Here is a 23,739-nt window from a genome sequence, read left to right as displayed (position 1 = left end):
AATTGTAGGGCTCCTGACCCAAAAAGAAGTTGGGGAGGGGAGATCACAAGGTTATTGTAGAGGGCGTTGTGGTACTGCTACCCTTACTTCTGCATTTCTGCTGGTGCAGTGCTGCCTTCAGAGCTGGGCAGGTGGAGAGCATTGGCTCCTGGCTGGGAGCCCAGTTCTGAAGGCAGAGCCACTGCCAGCAGCAGCGCAGAAGTAGGATGGCATGACATGGTATTGCCACCTTTACTTCTACGTTGCTTCCTGCTGAGCTGGGCTCTCAGTCAGCAGTCACCACTCTCTGGCTGTCCAGCTCTGAAGGCACTACAGAAGTAAGGGCGGCAATACTGTGACCTCCCCTAAAATAACCTTGTGACCCCCCCATCAACTCCTTTTTGGATCAGGACCCCCAATATGAGAAATGCTGGTGTCCCCCTCTTTCCCCACCATGAAATCTGTATAGTATAGGGTAAAAGCACAGAAAAGACCAGATTTCACAGCCCGTGTCGCGTTTTTCATGGCTGTGAATTTGGTAGGGACCTATATATTAGTGTTCAGGATGCTTTTGTGTTTGAACATTCTGGTGAAGAAAAATAATCTGCGTAAAAGTTCGCAGAAAAATGAGTAAAAAGGGTCACAAATTATGGCAAAGCAGAATAGTGGGCTTTATTGACAAGAATGATTAGCAATTTGTTTCTGCATTCACCCAGATCACCTTCATAGTCAAGAAGATATCAGCATCTTCAGAGTTCTGCATATGTGGGTTTGATGGTTTTTTTACTATTAGTCTCATAGGGTACAATAATTAATATTTTAATCCTTTTAGATGTAGCTTGCCCACGGAGTCTTATTGTTTGAGCTGATCAAAGATTCTGATATGCCTCTCATCATGACTTTCTTAAGGGAGGTGAGAACTGACCGTAGAATGAAGGTTTACTTTTCCCATTGTTAGAATCCCTGCAGAAAAGTTCCAAAGACCATTGATGAATACCATTAAAAAATAAGAGGGGTCGTTTTTGGTTAGAAGGTGAGTATTAGGAGATGGACTTGAACTTCAAAGCATGAATTTGATCTGGGTCTACTCAAAATTCAAGAGTATTACATTTCAGAATTTCATTTCATATTGTTCTAGAGATAAGGCCCCGTTATGAAATTGAAAGGTGCTCCGATTGGAGGTGTTGGTTCAGGCCCATGTATATTTAAAACATATATTTAATGTCCAGTGATTTTGCCAAAAAGAAATTACTCTTAGACACAGACAGATGTTTTGCAAATCAAATTATCTTATGTTTCAGGCTAAAATGACTCAACTGCCAGAGGCTGAAAAAGAAAAGATAGCTGAGCAAGTGGCTGACTTCAAGAAAGTCAAAAGTAAGCTTGATGCAGAGATTGAAATATGGGATGATACCAGCAATGACATCATTGTTTTGGCTAAGAGGATGTGTGTGATTATGATGGAGATGACAGACTTCACAAGGTAATTATGCAGAAAATGATCTTCAATATTTATAAGTGTTAGAGGCAGTTGTCACATTGGTAAAATGAGAAATACTAAGAGTTTACAATGGCAGGGGACAAAATCTTTGTAAAACTGATTGGCAAAGCTAATATAATTGAGGTTTAAAGAATTAGATGTGAAAAGCTGAAACACCAGAAGGGATGTTCAAAGTTTTGCACTCTGATTATCCCTGAAAGAAAAAACATGATGCTTATCTCTGTCCTCATTTTGATTTATTTTTTTCCACATTTTGCTCAGGGATGTTGATCCAGTTGATCCTCTTAGCATTTTAACTTCTTTTCTGTCTTGCTTTCTTTTAGTGAAAGGAATAAATTGACCTAAACTAATTTAAGTTCTCTAGTTAGGAAATATCTCACTTTAAACTGTGAAAATGAGATTTACACATCTATTACTTTTGCAACATGTACCATAGCATGCTGTCAAACATGCAGTACACAGCAGACATGCATACAACATGTACTGTACATTGCAAATGACAAGCAAGTAGAAACTTGGACTGATGCATATCTAACTTCACATTTCTTTTGATTGCTTATATTGAGTTATCTTACCTCTTTGCAGTATATGTTATGCTGTATTATACAGTATAAAAACATTCTGATATATTGCAGACAGTTTTAAAGGTAGGCATTTATCTCTGGTGGTGTTAGTAACTGGTCACACTACTACATGCAACAATCTCAGGTTTAGGAATCTATTCTGTGTTGCATTGAATATATGTATATTAACACTCATTAGGCACAATGATATCAAGGGGAAGTGTTGTTCATTATGTGTGTTTATTGATAAAATACTTGTGGATATGTCAAATGTTCCACATTCCTCCTGGGAACTTCATGCCCTATATGGGTGAATACCATCAGATACCACTGGGTTCCTTTAAAAAAAGACAATCCTTTCCTGTAAGGCAAGGGGAAAATTAAAGGCACCAGGGGCTAGATCCTTACCTGATGTAACTTGATTTAGTTCCATTGGGGTCAACAAAGCTGAACCAATTTACATCAGCTGAGGATCTGGCCCCAAGCTTGTTCCTGTGGAAAGATGGTTTCTATATTTCCTCATGCCGGCACGTCTCAGATTATTCATAATTTGAAATTCCTGACACCCAATGCTTTTAAACTTTATTTTATGAGCATATCTTGCATAATGATATATTACACCTCTATAAAATAAAAAGATGTACTGTAAAGATGGAGATATGTCATACACTTTCACAATTAAAACCTGTCATTCTGCATCTCTCTCACCAAAATACCTGAATTAATGGATTTAGAAATAGGCTCCATTAATCTTGATTAATCTATTCCCGATTTCTCTATGTAGCTCTCATTGATTTCAATGTGAGCCACACTTGCGTGTTCAACATCAGATTTTGCTCTGTTGATGCTTATTCCCATAAAAACCACTGCCACTGAAAATGGGTTGGAGCATAAAACGCAGAAAGATAACGTTACAATCTGAAAGGATGGCAGTTCAATAACTGGAAACAAATTTTTTAGTGGAAAAAATAATGTTCTTTACTCACAGGCCCTGCAACTACAGCACTGGATCAGAAATCACTTGTATTCCAGAGACTCTGAGAAATACTAACATGCTACACCATATAATGCACCTCATATAGCCAAAAAGATCTGAGCAAAAGCAAACACGTTAACAGCAATTTAGGTATTTGCAGTTACTAAGCCAATCCACTACCATCTGGCTCATTTGCCCCGCTCTGTCAGTGCAAAGCAACTGGAAATCAAGCTTATACAGCTACTTGATTCCCCTTGCATAAGAGGTGCCGTCAGTTAGTTTGTGTGTGTGTTCTTTCAGTGTTCTGTTCAGCACTGCACAGATAGCTGGCTTAGCAGACCTTGATAGTACCACCCAGTGTGGTTAAGTGCTGGAGGCTGGAAGGCTGTTGCCTCGGTAATGCTGTTTAGGCTGCTCAGTGCTTCTGCTCTTGGAGCGCCAATGGTATTAGTAGATAGTGCAGCATGGTAATTCAGCAGGCCTGGATGCTACTCATAAAGAAAGACCACTGGCATGGTTTGGTGACAAAGGCACTTGGCCAGCGTTATTGCCCTCGAGGCACAGTCCTAGCACCCTGGCTCCATGGTTACAGGCACACTAACACATGAGTGCCCTGTTCAAGGAGTGGCTGTGTCAGCACTGGTAGTTTTTGCTGTCCCCTAGGCCACACAAAGGGTTCAGGCGGGGTATGCTGACCTCTATAGGCTGAGGCAAACAACTGGAATACACAACTTATACACTACCTTACGTATTTCATGACATCTGTTTGTTACTTCCCTTTGCGCCTGATATCTTGGGGGAAAACATTCCTATTCATTATTTTGTCAAATCATCTTATCTTGTACTAGATTGGGATGTATATCTACTTGCTGGAATATATTTACGTAAATATTTAGTGCCTACTACACTAGCAACAACTTTGCCAAGTTCATATACTAGACTGTGAACTTGTAAGCATTTGCTTTAATACATGGCCTGACTTTGGTTTACAACCTTTGGTTCAGGCTTCAAATTTGGCACCAGGCCCAGTGCTCTGGGCGTTCTCTCTCCATCTCACCTTCTGTCTCCTACAATAGGCATCTTGGGTAACTCAGAGCTGACATACACCTGGCACCCAGTGTGGGACATAGCCAGAGGGAAGGAGCTGTGGCCTTAACACTGCTACACTGCATCTGTCCTTTGCTCTCAGAACAGTGCCTTGAGACCATAAATAGTTGGGCACAACTTAGAACAAGAGCTCCAGCATAGCTGAAGATCTGGCCATAGTGTGTAGACTGTGCAGATGTTACTAAACTAAAAACTGCAGTAGATATATGTTTTTCTTTAATCTTTTACTCTTAGATTATGGTTGAAGAGATGCATGTGGTTATTCAGTTTGATTCCCAGTCTTGTGCAGAATGTTTTCCAGTATTATTTCATTTTTTCTTATTAACCTGCACTTGAACACTTCCCGTGATTGTGCCCACCTTTTGTAGTCAATACCTTTTGATTTGTTCTTGAAAGTTGCCAGATTTACAGTCCCAGAAAGTGAAATCCTGTAGGTATGCAAAGAATAAGTGGACTCATTGTTGAAGGAAGTGTGGATCTATCCCTTCATGCTACGACTTGTGATTTCAGAGATGGCAAAGAGCAAATATATAGTGCTGAGGGACACAAGTGGCTTTTCCTCCTACCCGCCACATGAAAATCTGATGGTAGAAACTATGATAGTCAAGTCATGCACTGGCTGGACTCATGGTTTAGTACCCCCATCCTGTGATTTAAAAGTTGGACGTGGAAGGAATAAAAGATTCAGATGTCCTCTTTGTTTAATCAAAAATTACCCAGATAAATCGTGAATTTGCTTGTCTGTCCAGTTGGTGTCTAAGCTGGTTTCTCGTTTCGTCCAAATTTGTTACTTGCAGTATCAGTCTGTCCTAGTGTGTATGTTATCCTTCACATTTTTGTAACAATAATACATTTAACTAAAACTAAGTTATTGTTGGCCTCAAAAAAATTATAACTCAGGGAGGACTCTCATTTAAATCAATGGGAATTATGTCTGCATAAATAGTTGGTATTTATGTCTCAAGGTTTTAATGAAAAGTTTTAGTCCTGATTCTTGTTTCTGCCGAACATCATTTTAAATAATTCCCTACCTAGTGGTAATTTAATTAATGATCATTTCCTGCTCATGGTCTGTAGCTAGGTGTTGGTCCATACTACTGTAATTTTATGTAAGAGATATTTTTCCAATTTTGTTGAAAACTTTTTATATGAAACACCATCTATTGACTTATTGAAACCCAATATAACTAATATAAGTGCTACCTATGCTCAGACATCAACTGGGCAATTCTGTCATAAAAAAACTACTATATATGATTGACATAACAGTAGCTGATCAAGGGTGGGAAGACAGAGCTGGACATTTGAAGCAGCTCGTATTGGTGCTAACAGGTGATTTCTGTACTACATACATGGATATTAAACCCACAGTATTTATTATTTTGATTGTGCATGTTTAAATATGTTTTAAAATACATATTATTTGGGGCCCAACATCAGCCACAGGTGCCCTGAGCTATGAATGTGGATAGTTTGGAAGCGAGGCATATGTTGTTCTGAATCACTGAGCCTCTAGCGGCCTAATTTCAGCAGAGTTGATGCTACTGTACAGATAACATCTGAAGTTAGTCAATGCCGTTTTTTTTTTTTTCTCTCTCTTGTGTTTGCTGAAGGTTACGGCTGCTGGAAAAAATTGTGGTAGAGATTTTTCCGGATTTTCTTTAACAGCATCTCAGGGGTCAATCTCAGTTTCTCTGAGAAGGTTGGAGTAAACAAAGTACAAAGAAGAGAAAAATTGTCACTGTACTTCTCAGGCTTCAAAAACACCAGGTAGAAGTAGAAAAATAAATGAAAATTGCTTTTGGACCTGATGGAGCTTTCCAGCCATGTCAACCTATAACCATAACCTTGCTCCCTCACGTCTCTCTTTTGGGTGAAACATTTTTAAATTACATATTTTCCACCACTAATACTCTTTCAACAGATTCCTCTTCCATACTACATCATACATCAAGTTGCACTAAGTTACTGCTTAATGTGTGTTTTGAGACAGAAATGAGAAATCAATCCTTTGTGAATGTTGCATTAGAAAATCACCCTTCATGTCCCCTTCCTTCTCTACAGCCACTGATAGACTGGTTACAACAGTTTACATGCAAAGATATTACCTCTCAGGCAATGCTTCCTAAACTAATGAGTACTAATGTTAATGTTAATCTAGTATTATTTTGGGCAAGTCAGTTCACCTTTCTGCATAGGTGCTGGAACTGAGTGTGCTGGAGGTGCTTCTGAATCCCCTGGCTTGAAGTGGTTTCCATTATATATGGGGTTTACAATTTGGTTTAATGGCTTTCAGCACCCCTGGCCCCACTATAAAAATTGTTCCAGCACCCCTTCCTTTCTGGGTCTCGGATTCCCCATCTGTAAAATGGGGATAATGATACTTTCTTTGTAAAGCACTTTGATATTTACTGATGAAAAGTCCTATATCAGTGCTAGTTATTATTGAATTCATTTATTACATATTTTCTGTATCATTGATATAATTTTAAAAATAGTTTCCCATGTTATAACACCAGTTCAAGTTGTTGTTGTTTATTATTCTCTGAATGGCCCAAAGTATGCTAAGTGCCATACAAAAAGATTATAAAATGATGTTCCCTACCCCCTGTTCCTCACAAAAGAGGTTGGCAAACCAGATCTCAGAATCCATCATTGTGTGCGGAATGTGGTGAATTAATATTATAGACACACACAGAACTCAGCTATATCTGAGATGGAGATGAATTTCCCGAAGTCTGTACTTCAGAAAGCTACCATGTCGTGGGACCCAGCTACAAAAGTTAGCAGCCAATAAAGTTAAAACATTGTTTAGACCTGAATTGTGGACATAATCATGTTTTACTATGTTAATAGGCTCAGTATAAGAATCTGAATAGAATGGAAGAGACTAGAGCAGAACTCTGTGTTGTTCACAAGACTCGGCATTTTTAGGGGGAATTGGCATTGTTGGGTGAAGCTGGACACATTTGTTGGGACAAGATCTGTTCTGGAGAGAAAGCATTTCTGCTATGGATTGTTCTTTCAGCACAGAATCTTGGCCTCTGAACTAACCAGCTCACCCCTGAACAAACGAGAGATTGTAATGGTTTGGCAGTGGAGTAAATACATTTTTATGGAACATGGGATTCTGAAGCAGTTGTAATCAAGTAGACGAGGCTATAGCTGGCTGATATGACAGAGTTGTCCTAAGAAAGAATTGCAACAGCTTTTAAAGTAAATGATTCACAGATGTGCTCTGCTTTTTCAAGTAATATTTTTTCTCAAAGCCATATTCTGAGGGATCTGCATATGTTGCAAATAAATAGGCTTGGATACGTTATTGATTCTCTGTCCTGTGTCCATTCATTTTTCTTCCAATAAGGAAATAACTCACTTCTTGCGTCCAGACAATTCTGACCATTCCAAAGTTATGACAATTGGTAAGGAACTTTTCAATGCCTTTTTATAATTGTTTTCTTTCACTCACTTGTCCCCAGATGTAGGGCTGAATTGTACTTTTAAAGCACTTACCTGCATTAGGAGAAGTGTGGAGATGTACTCCAGAAGAAACATTTTGTCTACTGGCAGATCCTGACAATCAGGGGGGATGAGCCTGCTGCTATGCCCCTTTACAAGATGCAGCATATTACTCACTGGATGGCAGTCCCATCGGTGTGATTGATACACATACACACACACACACACACACACACACACACACACACACACACACACACACACACACACACACACACACACAACCAGACACATCTGGCTTGGGGAGGACTGGTATAAACATGAGGAATGAAGAAGTGTAGCAGTGTGTACATGTGATGGCTGGCCTCCACAGAACAGGGATTGAATCAGGGTCCTCTTTAACAACTCACATCCTCTGTGGATCGGCATAGAGGGAGACGTGTAACACATTCTCACCAGTGGATTATACATGCTTCTCCTACGGCAGGCAAAATCTTCCCCCTGGGGAGAGAGTGAGTGTACACAAAGGTGTGGTGTGTGGGTATACACACAGACACGCTTCCAGAAGATTTTTTGTTAGTTTCTTTTTTGTACTCTCTCATTTTACATGTGTATTAGAACCACTGTAGAGAACCTAGGAATAATATCGCTTTCATTTTTGAGAGGAACATTATTTCATCATTTGGTCAATCATTATTGTGCTCTCCTCCTACTATTTGTTGTCTTGCCATACATAGTAAGAAATTGGCCTATCTACTGCAATAGTTTAAATAACATTCTGGAAAAAAAATATTCAAATTTCTCTTCTGGTTGGCTAAAAAGGCCACATGAAAAATTACTCTTTTTTGTATTGATCTTTTCAAAGCTTTAGAGTAAATGAGGTCCCTTTTTTTCCCCCAGCATACTTTCAATCAGGAAGATATTTATCAATGTGTGAAGAGAAGTTTCTTTTTGATGAAATAAAAGGGTATATGTCTGACTGAGGTATTGCTAATAGGGAACACTACACTGTGACTTTTAATGAATTCAGCTTGGGATAATAGTAAAACTGGGCTCACTTTTTAGGTGGAGGGAAGCCCTGCAGGATCAAGGTTAAGATTAGTATTGCTAGGGGGACCCCATCCCTTACTGTTTAAATCCAGTTCGCCCCGGGGAAAGATCACCCATGAATGAAGGCAACAAAGGAGGTCTAAATGCAAGGATTCCACTGCATTAAGGGAGGCCAGCATCTGATTGAGTGCTCTGATGGAATGTTATAAAGTATGCATCAAACATAGCCAAAACACTTTCATAGTCATCTTTGTGACTGTATTCATTAAAGATAAAAGGTTTGCTCTGCCTGCTTCCCTATAGCATAAATTAAAGAGGATACCAGTATATCTTCAGTTACCTTATAAAGTTTTGCAGCAATTTGAAACCTTGCAAAATACTGCTTCTGGTCTGTCCGTTCTGTAGGTCTATCAAAACTGAAGTTCTCTGGGGGCATTGAAGAGTGGCATGTTGATGAGATCGATTCTGCAACCTTTGTTGCTTTGTTCAATCTGTTTGCAACCTTTGTTACTTCTTTCCTTCTGTTTCTGTTCTTCTCTGGCACTAGTTTACTTCTGACTCAGGAGCAGATGTCACAGTCATCTCCAAAGGGACTTACAATCACCTTCTAACCCTCCCACAACTGAAATAATGTGACACAGCCTGGAGAGATTGTGGAATCTCCATAATTGGAAATTTTTAAGAGCAGGTTAGACAAACACCTCTCAGGGATGGGCTAGATAATACTTAGTCCTGTCATGAATGCAGAGGAATGGACTAGATGACCTCTTGAGGTCCCTTCCAGTCCTATGATTCTATGCTTACCCCTAGAGGTATTCTGAACTGTATGGGCCAGTTCAATGCAGACACAATTACGAAGACAAAAGCTATGCATACAAAGTGTATGTGATCAAAGACCAACACTCTTCTCAGCCTCAGTGTTGCAGTTATGATGAGCCTACTGAGAAAAGTGGAAGAACGCAATGGAATATTTGGTGATATTTAACTTTTGAAAGTAGATCCAGTATAAATAACCTTAAGAGAGACCAGGTTGAACTACATGGTATACATACACCTTGCAGGATTCCTATCCCGTTACTTCATGAAGAGGTACAGAATTAAAGAGAATAGAGAGCATTGGCATAATTAATAAAATATCTGATCTAATAGCCTGGTATGCCCCAGTGGGAACAGTTACTAAGAAATATAGAAAAAATACTTATCTGTATGGATCGAAAAGACTTAATGAAGCAGTTGTGAGAGAAAAATGTATCCTCCCAACATTGGTTGACTTCATCCTCAAAGTGAAAGGACTTACAGTATTCTCCAAGCTGGATACCTTGAGTGCATTTGGAAAATTCCTTTAGCCAAATATTTATTGCACTATTTGGGAAATTTTGCTTTTGAAGATTACCTTTTGGGACTACCAGTGTGCTTGAAATTTTTCAAAGAAAGATGGCAAAGTTGTTAACAAATACAAATGGAGTTGTAGTTTTCATGGACAATATTTTAATATATGGGTCTTCAATGGAAGAACACGACATCTCCCAGTTGTATTAGGGCCAGCTGGCCTATGTATGTAAAGAACATTAAGGTAGTGACAAGAGACTACTGTCTGGTAGATGGACAACCAAGCGAACCGTGATTAAAGGTGACTTTAAAATTCCGAACAAAATGAGAGGAGAAATCCTAAATCGTATCCATGAAGGTCATCAAGGTATAATTAAATGCCCTGAAGAGACCAACCAGTCAGTATGGTGCTAGGATGAGCAAAGACATAAACAATAAAGTATCTGCATGTGAATACTGCAGAGCTAACAGACCAACACAAAGAACCTTAATAACAACACCTCTACCAGACAGACCTCGGAGAAGACCAGCTGCAGAATTATGCCAATTCAGACTTCATTACCTGGTCGTAATGAACTATTTTTTGAGGGTATGTAGAAACAATGTACTTGAAAGACATAACATGTCGCAATTTTAACAAGAAACTAAAGTGCGCTTTTGCTTATTTTGGTATTCCAGAACAACTGGTGGTGGAAAATGGACCACAATTCACTGCAGTAGAATTTGAGTCACTCAGAATGAAATATGATTTTGATCATATTACTAGCAGAACCACATTACCTGCAAGCGAACGGAGAGGCTGAGAAAGCTGTACAGACAGCCAAGAAAATCCTACCAGAGGAAGATCCATTCCGTGCTCTTCTGAGCTACAGATCAACACCGAATGCAGCTATTGGATATAATCCAGTACAACTACTGGTGAGAAGACTATTCAGAGCAACTATTCTAATTATGGAAAAGAACCTATCTCCAAAGTAGCCATACATGAAGAAAAAGTAACCAAATTGGACAAAAAGATAAAAAAAGCTTATGAACACCTTGCAACAGACATCACTCAGTTAGAGAGCTGCTGGGTCTAGAAACTGATGATTGTGTTTGAGCCAACAAGGATGGAGAAAAAGGATGGACAGCTTCAGCTGTTGTACATAACAAGTATTTATTGTCCAGATCACATATGATCGAGACCAACAGTGGAGAGTTCGGCAGAAACCATCGACATCTACAGTTTGTTCCTCAGAAAGAACAATAAACAGAGCAAACTTCACAGGTGGCAGATGCAGAAGAAGGAGAAAAGTCAAAGGTTTCAAACTGATCACAGTCAGTCATTGTAACTAATGGACAGCCAGATGACAAGTTATGATACTTTCGGATCATGTAATTAAAAAAACAGTATGATTCAGAGACTGTTAACAGGCTGATCTGTTCTTAACTTCAAAGACAGTGTGATAGTGTACATCTTGTAAATGACAGGTTTCAGAGTAGCAGCCGTGTTAGTCTGTATCCGCAAAAAGAAGAACAGGAGTACTTGTGGCACCTTAGAGACTAACAAATTTATTAGAGCATAAGCTTTCATGGAAGTGGGCTGTAGTCCACGAAAGCTTATGCTCTAATAAATTTGTTAGTCTCTAAGGTGCCACAAGTACTCCTGTTTATCTTGTAAATGGTCGGAATGTAGAATGTAAAGGGGGAGATGCAATGGAATGCTAAACTGTATTATAGTATTCAGCCACTAAGTGGCGATGTGTAACATACCTTATTTAAACTAACCTCAGCCTTATCTGGCAATACATTAAAGGATCTTGTAGACGACATTTCTGGAGTATCTCTCTGAGAAAGAAGCTCTGTACTCAGTCCATATCTGATACAGAAGCCTGACCTGATAGTAGCAGACCTGCAGCCCACCATGTGCAAGGTGTATGTGACACTCCCTATGCAGAGCATGTACCCCTAAGAAAGAGGGGTTTGTGGATGTGCCTGAGAAGACCCGATTCAATAACTGTGAACCCCTGTATATGGCCTGCATAGGTGCCATGGCCGTTATTCCATGCCAGAGTCTGCAATAGTGTCTGTAGATGGGCTGCAGACCTGCCCACTGCCCTGCCCTGCCTGTGGGTCAGGAGTGGATTCCGTCTTCCACATCGTTCACTGTATGAATCCCATTTATTTTGTATGATGAGTATGGCAGATGAATTTTACCGCATCACAATTTGAAGAGGTAAAAACTGCTTGTATAGGTTTGCTTAAGATATATGTAGGGATTCCTAGTTGAAATAATGTAACAGTTTAAAAGGATATATAAATATCTGCAACCTATCCAAATGACCCATTTCACATTTACTCTTGACAATTGAAATTTGTTAATAAAAAGCTGTTAATACTGAGGTTGACCCAGTATAAAAGACTGGAACAAGAGGCAAGGCCTGTTGTTTGTTCAAAAGTAAACCTAGGGAGATTGTCTCTTGAAGAATCCTAGTCTTAGACATTACTGCAACTGTAGTCCTTAGGGTAACCCTAAATCTAATTCTTACCATGACCACAAACTCTAACTCTAGCCCAAACATTGGCTCATATGTAACCTTAATTTTATTCTTAGTCTAATCCAAACCCAAATTCCTAATCCTAGCTCATCTTTATGCCCAATCCTAACCACAGCCCTAACCTTAACCCAGCTGTAACCCCCTATCTCTAGTCTCATTTCTGTTAAAACCCATCTTATTTGGCAAAAATCTGTAAACAGCTAATGGATAAAAGGACTACTTAATTAAATTAATGGATAAAGGAAAGTGTGTGTGTATGTGTGTGTGTAATGTGCTCTGGAAGAGCATTCGATCCACAATTACAAATTCAAAATATCGTACTTGAAAAATAAATTATAATTTGCTTGGGATGAGAGCTGTGTCATGTGGACTGTTGGACCATTTAAAAATAGAAAAGCAAATAAAAACAAATGTATACAGTTAGGTCAAAGTTATTTGACACATTCATTAATTATCTGGAAAACAGGGCAAACAGCACATTAATTAAATGTGCAGACAATACTAAACTGGGAAGGATTGTTAACACTAATGAGAACAGATAAAGAATAGAAAAGGACTTAACATAATTATAAATATTTGAATAAAATAGCAAATTGTGTTACAGCCTGGAAAATGCAAAGTAACACAGGGGACAATAATCCAAAACACTGACAGTTGGGGTGCTGAGATACTCAGAAATCTGTAAGGCTGTATGGTTATAGCAATGTAGGTGAGTTTGACATGCACAGAGATAACAAAAAAGCTAGAATGATAGGTTTTATGATAGATCTGCATAGACACCATGTTATGGAGCACAAGTAGCATTCTCTCTCTATAAAGCACTGGCCAGTACCTATCATGAATGCTGTATTATGTTCTGAATGCTTCAGTAATGAAACCCTCATGAGCCAGCACATATTAATAACCAAAGTGACTGCATACTCTTATTGTTGTAACCAGAGTTACATTTTTGTTTCCTTAGCAACATTACTAGAGATAAATATAACTAATCTATGTATAACTACAATCAGCATACGGATTTTAGCCATCAGTTGCAAATCGAGCACATGTATCAAATTATATATGTTTGTGTAATGACCATAATAAAATTAAGCTGGGAAGAGAGAGAATTATATATGTATGCTTAGAGCATAGAAGAAGTCATAAGAGGACGAGTTTACTATTCAAGGATATAATCTCAGTGGCTGTATTAGCTTGCATAGGTTACCTGTTGGGGCTTATTATCAGTAAATTCATTTCTAAAGCTGGCTTTGCTTTTTTTTGAATCTGCATTTTACACTCCTCAATCTTTCAATCCCTCACGCTCTTTTGTGTACCTTTCCTATCATCAGTACTGTTTGCTTTAACCAAATTCCATTCATAAACCTTTTTTCTGAAATCCGATAAGTAACCTCTATATTCTGCACATACCATTTTCTCCATTTTTCCCAGCTACCCAGTCCCAATTTGTGTTTCCTTGTAAAATTGGGGGAGGGGAGAGGGAGGGAATGCATCATATGAAACAAAACACTTTTATGGCTGTGGCAATCTCCTCAGTTTTGCCAATGAATATCAATTAATATTTTCATAATTCAGAATACAACAAGAACTCGCTGATGTTGGACAAATTCCTCTTCTCTCCCTTCCCTCACTCCTGATGCTGTCTCTGGACTGTTCACATCTTTTAGGAAGGAAGATCAAAAATAAATATCTATGGGCTATGTTATGGCATCTTAGCCACATCCCACAGAGGATGCAGCACTGGGTATCCTTAAATGTATTCTGGCTAACTTAGAGTGAGGAGCTCTGGAAGCCCTGGGAAGCTCATGCTAAAGCAGAGCTATACCACCACTGAATTGCACCCTCTCTGCCTTTTTCTCTAGTGTAGAACGAGGGGGCAGCCATGAGCCCAGTCCTTTTGAAGAGTGTAATGCTTCTGTTCTGACAGGTCCCAACACTTCTTGCATTCAGGGAGAACAAGCGTTGGGATTGTGGCTAGCCCCTTTGCCAGGAATCAAGTTGGAGAAGGTTAAATTTCCCTCCTTCAACTTTCCCACTGGCCAGCCATAATTTGGATGTGTGTATGTTTGTGTGTGTGTGTACATTTATATAAATAATATGTATTTGTCTGTAAATTTAATATATATGTAATATGCATTCTATTCTTTCTTCTTCCTCTTTGCTCTTGGAAGTGTGGAGAATTCACAGCTAGATTCAGGGCCGGCTCTGGCTTTTTGGTCTCCCCAAGCAAAAAAAAAACGGGGCGGCCAGTAAGGCAAAGTGGGGAAAAAAAAAAAAAAAACCTGCGGCGCGGCCAGAGTGCGGCTGGGGGGCGCAGGAGAGGGGGAGGGAGCGGGCAGGAGAGAGAGAGAAGGGGACGGCCAGGGCTACAGAAGGGGTGCTGCAACGCGGCCCCTCCCGCTGCACCGCCTCCTGCTGCCTGCTGCGAGGGCTCCGCTCCGGTCAGCGGGGATGGAAGGAAGAGGACTGCCCTGCAGGGCGCTCTGGTTCTCCGCACCGTCGCCCCCTACAAGGCGGCCGGAGCGGAACAAGAAGAAGAAAAAAAAAAAAAAAGCAGCGGCGTGCCACCCTAGGATTGGGCAGAATGCCGCCTCGAACAATCTGCCGCCCCAAGCACCAGCTTACTCAACTGGTGCCTGGAGCCGGCCCTGGCTAGATTATTTATTTCAAAATTGTAAAACTCTTTCTGTGTATTTGTGCACCTTCTATTTCTTTCCAGGTACATAACTGCAAATAAAAATACTACATTTTTAGTTTAGTTTAATGGATCAGCTTTAGTCCCTTGATAAAATAAAACATAATAATCTATGCTTCTGCCAGGTCTTTTCATCCTTCCCATTTAATATTTCTACTTCAGCCTTTCTTTAAAAAAATCTTGTTCAAACTCTAGTAAACTGTTATACAATATCATTTTATAAAAAAACCCTTAATATTATTCAGCTTTTCCTTAGTATACTAATAATGATGTTGTTGGGTACCTAGCTTTGTTTTTTACATCCCGCCAGCTTCTTCCCCCTACATGCTTTTCATTTTGCGACCACAAAATATGTAAAAGTGATATAAAAGGTCACTACCCTGGGAAACACTGTGATGTCTCTAAATATTCTAATGTGACTAAAGCTAGGTGACATTTTTCAGATGAATAGTTTACTTACCAAAACATACAGTTTTGGTCAACCTGAAACTATTCATGAATTTGACTCCCCTGTATTTTTTAGGGTCAGGTTCAGAAAACCATATGTGCCTCTTTCCCCCTTTATAACCTTTATCTCAGTGGTTCAGGAACTTGCCTGGGACACCGGAGACCCAGGTTTGTGTCTCTATTCTGGATAGGGTATCCAGACAGCAAGTATGAAAAATCAGGGTGGGGTAATAGGCGCCTGTATAAGAAAAATTGTCAAATATCAGGACTGTCCCCATAAAATAGGGACATCCAGTCACCCTAATTCTGGAGCAGGGACTTAAACTCAAATCTCCTTTACCCAGGTGAGCATCATAACCACCAGGCTATAGGTTATTTTGGGGTGGGTTGCTCTCAATCTCTCCTGTTGAAGCTGTTTCATGTTGTATAAATACATAAATATTCATTGGCCAAAAGAGAGAGAACAAAAATGACTCTGTAGCCTGGTGATTAAGGCATTCATCTGGGAGATAGAGGAGATGTGGATTCAAATCCCTCTGCTGAATCCGACAGAGAGAACATAGAAATCCACATCTTCTACCACCTAGGTGAGTGCCTTAATCACCAGGCTATAAAGTCTTTTTCTCTCCCTCTCAGAAAGAGTAAACTGTAATAAAGAGACATATGCAAGCTTCACAGGTGGTGCATTCTGGCAGAGATGTTAGCAAACAATGTCTTAAAAGGCGAGTACTTCAGATAGGTATGTTCAGGAGGAGTCATTGGGAGATGGAGTGACAAAGAAAAGGGGCCAAAAAAAAATTAAATCTTAAATTTTAGACATGAGACCAGAATTTCAGCGTAGCCTCCTTGAGTAGTTATATTGGCATTGATTTCATTGCCAGGGCAAAAATATGGATGTAATAGTGCTCCCGTGAAAAGAAGGCCATTGCTAAAAAATTGGTCCAGAATGTTTTTTTTTTTTTTTTTTTTACTTTTAAAATTGTGATGCTTAATTATCCTTTGCACAATGTTGTTGTTGCAAATATACTGCTGTACTGTGCAAAGCCACTTGTGAATCATATTTCTTTATGAAACAGAATGCCTCTTAGTTGTATAACTTGTGAAACAAAATGCCTCTCATTATTAGTACAGCTGCATACTCCATTTCTGAAAATGGGTTTATAAATTTAAGGCCAGGAAAATGTATTCCATTTTATGTAATTACCCCCTTGGAGTTTGCTATTCCTATACAGGTGAACAAATAGAATACATAAAAATAAGAGCAATATATTATGTATGGAAGCACTTTAAAAAGAATTTTTTAAAAGCCCTCCATCTCAGTAAAAGAGTAACCAGTACCTCCTTCAGAATATTTCCTATAGTAAATAACAAACATTTCCTATTTCCACCTCTTTCCTTTTCCTACTCACTTATTTGTTGAATGTCTGTGACTAAGGGCTTGTTTATGAGGCAGCAGAGTGCACCAGAGACTGTAATTTGTAAGACTCCCTGACGTGGGGTGCTTTACCTGTCCCATACAGCCCTGTTGGCGTGCTCTATAAACTGCGTGGTAGCCGTGTTAGTTTATATCAGCAAAAGCAACGAGGAGTCCTTGTGGCACCTTAGATAAATAACAAATTTATTTGGGTATAAGCTTTCGTGGGCTAGAATCCACTTCATCAGATGCATGGAGTGGAAAATATAGGAGCAGATATAAATACATGAAAAGATGGGAGTTGCCTTACCAAGTGTGAGGTCAGTCAATTGATAGCAGGATACCAAGGGAGGAAAAATAAGTTTTGAAGTGGTAATGAGAGTGGCCCATTTCAGACAGTTGACAAGAAGTTGTGAGTAATAGTAGGGGGCAATTAGTACAGGGAGTGGTTGGGTCATTACAAAACCTAAACCTAATTTCCCCAATTGCCTCGTTTTTTCAATAAACTGTGTCTACACTACATACCACCGGTGTACCTGTATGTGTACCTACAAAGCAAGTTGAATCCACACTGAGGTATGTAGCTATATGTGTCAATGAAAGGCTCTGGCAGATGGGAGACAGCAGGGAAAGGCTCCAGCAGCCCCTCCCTGCCAGAGTCTTTCCCTGCTGTGGGGAAAGGCTCCAGCAATGAGGAGCTGGCAGAGCCTTTCCCGACTGTTGGAGTCTCTCTCTGTGGTGGAGGAAGAGCTCCAACCCTGGGGATGCTAAAAATAGCAGTGTGTAGACAGAGAGCCATGTCTTGGGCGAGAAGAGAAGAGAGCACCTTTTAGGTGGGTCTTCAGTTGCCTAAGCCAGGCCTTATCAGCTACAGTGCTATTTATACCCAAGTCAGGGGAGCTATACTCAACCCACTGCTGAAAGAAGCATGCAGTGTAGCGGGATCCTATGAAGTATCTAGTTTGCAAGGCAGAACTAAGTTTATGCAAACTAAGTAGTTTTTAGAGCATGCCAGCAGATTGTATATGGGGAAGTTAGAGCACAGCATGTTAGTGTACTCTAGAAATCACACTAGGGTTGCCAGGCGTCCAGTTTTCTTTAAATATGAATATAACTTTAATATTAAAGTAGGCTTGCTCTGTAAATCATAGTGGATTATTTTCATTCCCGATGTTGATGATTTATGTTATTAACCAACAATAGAGCCAATTGCATATTCATATGTAAAATTCACAGTTTACCATGTGAAATTCACTCGCCTGTTATGGAGCTAAACAATTTAGAATTTATTTATATGACCATTTGATCACTGGCATTAAAACTTACCTTTTTAAAGTATTCATTCTAGTAAAACTTGAATATTTATGATAAACACAAATCTTTGGAGATCCCAAGATCAGATCTTGGGAGGCAGGCCAGTCCTCGCTTACAGACAGCCCCCCAACCTGAAGCAAATACTCACCAGCAACCGCACACTATACAACATAAACACTAACCTAGGAACCTATCCTTGCAACAAAGCCCATTGCCAACTCTGTCCACATATCTATTCAAGGGACACCATCATAGGACCTAATCACATCAGCCACACTATCAGAGGCTCAAGTATCAGAGGGGTAGCTGTGTTACTCTGGATCTGTAAAAAGCAACAGAGGGTCCTGTGGCACCTTTAAGACTAACAGATGTATTGGAGCATAAGCTTTCGTGAGTGAATACATGCGTCTGACGAAGTGGGTATTCACCCACGAAAGCTTATGCTCCAATACATCTGTTAGTCTTAAAGATGCCACAGGACCCTCTGTTGCTTTTATCAGAGGCTCGTTCACCTGCACATCTACTAATGCGATATATGCCATCATGTGCCAGCAATGCCCCTCTGCCATGTACATTGGCCAAACCGGACAGTCTCTACGCAAAAGAATAAATGGACACAAATCAGATGTCAAGAATTATAACATTCAAAAAACAGTCGGAGAACACTTCAACCTCGCTGGTCACTCAATTACAGATCTCAAAGTCTCAATACTCCAACAAAAAAACTTCAAAAACAGACTCCAACTAGAAACTGCAGAATTGGAATTAATTTGCAAACTAGACATCATTAAATCAGGCTTGAATAAAGACTGGGAGTGGATGAGTCATTACACAAAGTAAAACTGTTTTTATGCCAATTTTTCCCCTACTGTTACTCACACCTTCTTGTCAATGATTGGAAATGGGCCATCCTGATTATCACCACAAAAGTTTTTTTTTCTTCTGCCGATAATAGCTCACTAATAGCTCACCTTCATTAATTACCCTCATTACATTTGGAATGGCAACACCTATTTTTTCATGTTCGCTGCGTATATATATTTTCCTACTGTATCTTCCACTGCATGCATCCGATGAAGTGGGATTTAGCCCACGAAAGCTTATGCTCAAATAAATTTGTTAGTCTCTAAGATGCCACAAGTACTTCTTGTTTTTTTTTGCTGATACAGACTAACATGGCTAGCACTCTGAACAGGGCCAGGTCCAGGCACCAGCTTGTCAAGCAGGTGCTTGGGGCGGCCGCTCTGGAGAGAGACGGCACGTCCAGGTATTCGGCGGCAATTCGGCAGATGGTCCCTCACTCCGCCTGGGAGCAAAGTACCTTCCGCCGAATTGCCACTGCAGATCGCAATCGTGATCGCGGCTTTTTGTTTTGTTTTGTTTTGTTTTGGCTGCTTGGGGCGGCTAAAACCCTGGAGCCGGCCCTGACTCTGAAACAAAAAAGTTTGCAAATATGGTCAAGTAGAAATTGGATTTCCAATGTAATGGCTTTACAATAATTTTGTGCATAGATTGCTCAGCCTTGTGTAGGCACATCAGATTAAAATGGTAGTTTCTTGTGAGAATAATGGCAAAACTATCAAAGTGTTTGTCTCTAGTAACATTCCTTAGTTGTTCTAAATGACCTAATCATATACTCTACAGATTTAAACTTAGTTTCAATTTTCCTGTCATCTTGAATTTCAAAAATCATGTAAGACTCTGGGATGCATGTTCTAAAAAAAAATGCCATTTTGATCTGAAAACACTGAGGAAGAAACAATCATTCTGAGTTAGCAGAAAAGAACAGTCTTATGATCTTTATAACTACACATTTTCAAAGAACAAATATACAGCTGCGATTCTAGAAAATTTAATTATTGTACATTTGTAACTTGTACATTGATAGCTAGGCATGTGTAACTTATGATATCCTCTTTTATGAACTATTCTAGAAGATTTTTCAGATACAGAGAGGATGATGCCATGTTCTAACAAAATTAATGTTACGGTTTAGCTTTTTATCTGACAGTTTCCCAAGTTTTAGTACTACAATGAGAGACCATTAATTGTAATAAAATTGCCACGATTAGCCCCCCAAAACATCAGGAAGTTCACAGATGGAGTTATCATTTTTTGCTTGTAAGGCCTATTTGCCACTTGAGTTATAAAAGTCTTACTCTTTATTGTCAAATACACACACACACACAGAGAGAGAGAGAGAGATGTGTTTATTAATGCTTAGATTGTTATTGGTCTTTGCAACTGTCTAGTTTGTGGATATAGTCCCTTGCTTTTTCTAACTACTGTAGATTCGTTCACCAATGAAAAATGGAATCTACAGTTTGACAACTTTATTTTTAATTCATTACACAGGGTTCTGAGTAATTTACATTTGTAACATTCCCAGTGGTCAAAATGTTTAAAACAAAGAAAAATAAACCCTGTGTCATAACTGATTCTCATTTGCCTTACCCACAATCTAAAATTCCCCGTTTGCCACATTCGCCTAAGCAGTCCCTTGTATATTCTTAAGTAGGGTGGTTTATCAAATTTAAGTACATTTCGGCATCATTGAAAACATTAATAAATATGGCAGAAGATATCAGTTTGTAGTAGTCTGCATAGAGAGGCAGTGCTGTTTTGCTGACACATCCTAGTGAGTCAGGTGCAGCAATCTATTACTTATCAGCCTGCGTGTTATGTAAGATAGAATGTGAAGAATATTTTGCACCAGTGCTAGACCATGGATCCATTTCAAGTCCTGAACGTAATCTTCAAAGGCCTCAATAAGCCGTGACCTCACTGTATTAGAGACTGCCTCTCTCTGAACTCCTCCATGACATCTCTGATCAGAGAGGCATCATCATTAATGGGTCCAAGGGTAAAATAGTCAGGGACAGGGCATTCTTTGTGGAATGCCCTTAACTCTGGAATTCCCTGTCTAAGGAAATCCGAATTGGCCTGAACATTGCCACTTTTAGGGCACAGTGCCAGGCCTAATTTTCATTTTGCTCCAGCCATGATTCATAGGAATGGCCAATCCATACCTCCCACAGAAACAAACAAAAGAAGAAGTAAAATGCTTTCTCTCGTAATTCTTCCCTCCGAAGTGGTTAGCAAAGTCCTTGGCCATAGACTTAAGACCATGCCTATTCAGCAAAGCACTTAAGCATACGCTTAGGTTACATTGTCCAGGACATCTCAGGAAGAAAAACAAGACACCAGGAATATGACTTAGCTAACATTACTAAGTAACACATTTGGGTACTATCCAGCAATAACTCTTGCAATGCAGTCATCTTTCCTTTGTAATCTGTATCATCTGTTTGAAGCCTGCCATCAGCCTCTGCCCCCTTGCCCTCTTAACCTGGTCCTAGCACTGTTGGTGGGATCCCTTCACCCTTCCCTCACAAGAGGGTTAAAAGGGTGGGGCAGAGGGGTTATTTCCCCACTGTTCCCGACCTTAAGAGCCCCATCCCCATGAGATCCTCTCTCCTCATCTGCTTCCAGTTTATCAGGGAACTAGACTGCCCACCTCGCCCCCCACCGGGCACCTGAAAGTAGCAACAAAATGAATTTTACAGCCTAACTTATCCATTGAGTCCCTGCACTGCTGAGAGAGAGGCAAAAAAAATGCAGTGCCTGGGCCCAGTGCCTGGCAGCTATGGAAAAACCTCTTCCTAACACCAAGAATTCTGTCCTAGCACCTGACTAGCATGATGCCCACAACAAGGACGCAATATCCAATGCAACTCTAATCTCAAGGGGAAGGGGGACTTTTCTTCACAACACAGAATGGCACCCAGGCAGGGACTTATAACCCTCTTGGGTGCACAGGGGCCAGTAGGCTTATGTTGCACCATTCTCTCCAACTAATCAGAGGAACCCCCCCCCCCGACCCCACCCCCCACACAGCTGATGAGGAGGGAAGGAAGTGCAATCATTAAAGGGGCCAAGGATTTTCTTTACCCTGCTGGGCCAGACAAAGCTTCTCCACCTCTGAGGAGGGAGCATTGAAGTTAATGAGAGTTAAGCATGTGCTTAACTTTAGGTACATGTTTAAATGCTTTCCTATATAAGGATGGACTGGTGTATTGGGGCTAACATAAAGGATGGTCCCAGAATAATTATAAAGAACTTTTCTTTTAATCTCTAATAAAAACATTTTAGGATTATAAATGAAAATGCACTTTTATCCTATTTCATGTTATATTTTGCGCAGGATGGATATTATTTTGCTATAATACTGTAGAGTCAGATTGATTCTGAAGTAATCAGAACAAATTAGAAACTTAAGACCTTGGAACATGTCCAGGAAATAGAGAAGAAACTTTTTACGTTCTGTCATCCCTTCTGTGGAAGCATAGGCATGCTATGAATTCATTAAGACCAGACACTTGACATAAAATATTATCATTAATTTTTTCTGTGAATTTAATGAAGGTGAAATTGAAAGTAATGGCTACTTCTAAAGGCCGATTCAGTTACCTCCAGAGCTTATATAAGGTACACAGTAATTCTCTTTCCTACTTCCATTATTGCTGATGGGGAAAAAAGCTGATTAATTGTAATTACTGGACTGTTGATTTGGCACATGCTTGCAGAATACAGGCAGAGTTTGTGTCAGTGCAGGGTTTATGTGCACCTTTAGTGATTGTTAGAGCAGGTGCATGAAAATCCATATTGACTATTCAAACAACATAGACGCAGAATAGTGGAGTAGTCAAATGGAGAGAACCAGACCAGCAAGGTATTTTGGGGAAGTAATGAAGAGCATTCCTGACAGTCTAATTGGAGCTTGTTATCCAGTATCCCCACACAGGATAGTTTAAGGTCTTAGTCTAGACTTTGCAGTCACTGGAATGTCATACCTGCCAAATTTGCAGGTAGACTTCTGAGTTTTGGTGCCTCGTGGAAATCTACAGCAAAACCCAACACAAAGATGGCTTTTTCCAGGCTGGGGCTCTGTGCTCATTAGTAAAGAAGTGAGGACATGGAAAGAGAACCAGGGCGAACTTAGACTTGTGCCTTTCTCACTTTGTAGTGCCCAACTGGGCAGCTTGGTGGAAAGGGAGTGATGGAGGTTCTTGACACAAATTTCTCTTTTCCCTGTGTCAGTGTTACCAGTTTTGAGTTGTCCATGCATCCAATGACAGAATAAAGCCCCATAGTCGTTTTCAAACTGAATTCCATACACATGATGAAAATTGAAGAGTCACTTTATCATCATTAGCAAATGATTCATCTTCAGTCATCATCACTTTGATGTTAGTTTTTCTTGACAGAGCTTCAGATCAATATTTTCAAAAGCAGATAGTGATTTTAGGTTCCCCCAATTTTTGTGTGTCCACCCTGAAACACCTAAAAGGGCCCTGATTTTCAGAGG

The 23,739-nt window shown here is 39.9% G+C and overlaps 1 protein-coding gene across 8 annotated transcripts in view; it reads left to right on the top strand.

The window, feature by feature from the left end:
- CTNNA3 (catenin alpha 3) overlaps positions 1 to 23,739 on the top strand; it is a 954,554-nt gene that overhangs the window by 863,110 nt on the left and 67,705 nt on the right. For 7 of the 8 annotated variants that reach the window (XM_054035487.1, XM_054035488.1, XM_054035489.1 and 4 more), the window contains one exon: positions 1,281 to 1,462. In XM_054035487.1, coding sequence (XP_053891462.1) covers positions 1,281 to 1,462 — 182 coding nt within the window. Of the gene's footprint in view, positions 1 to 1,280; positions 1,463 to 5,739; positions 5,821 to 23,739 lie in introns of those variants that run through there. The other variant, XM_054035491.1, reaches the window with a different exon arrangement.

Source organism: Malaclemys terrapin, chromosome 7 (genome assembly GCF_027887155.1).
Source record: "Malaclemys terrapin pileata isolate rMalTer1 chromosome 7, rMalTer1.hap1, whole genome shotgun sequence".
Classification (NCBI taxonomy): Eukaryota; Metazoa; Chordata; order Testudines; family Emydidae; genus Malaclemys; species Malaclemys terrapin.
Note: the sequence above shows the minus strand (reverse complement) of the source record. Positions and strands in the feature narration are given on the sequence as shown.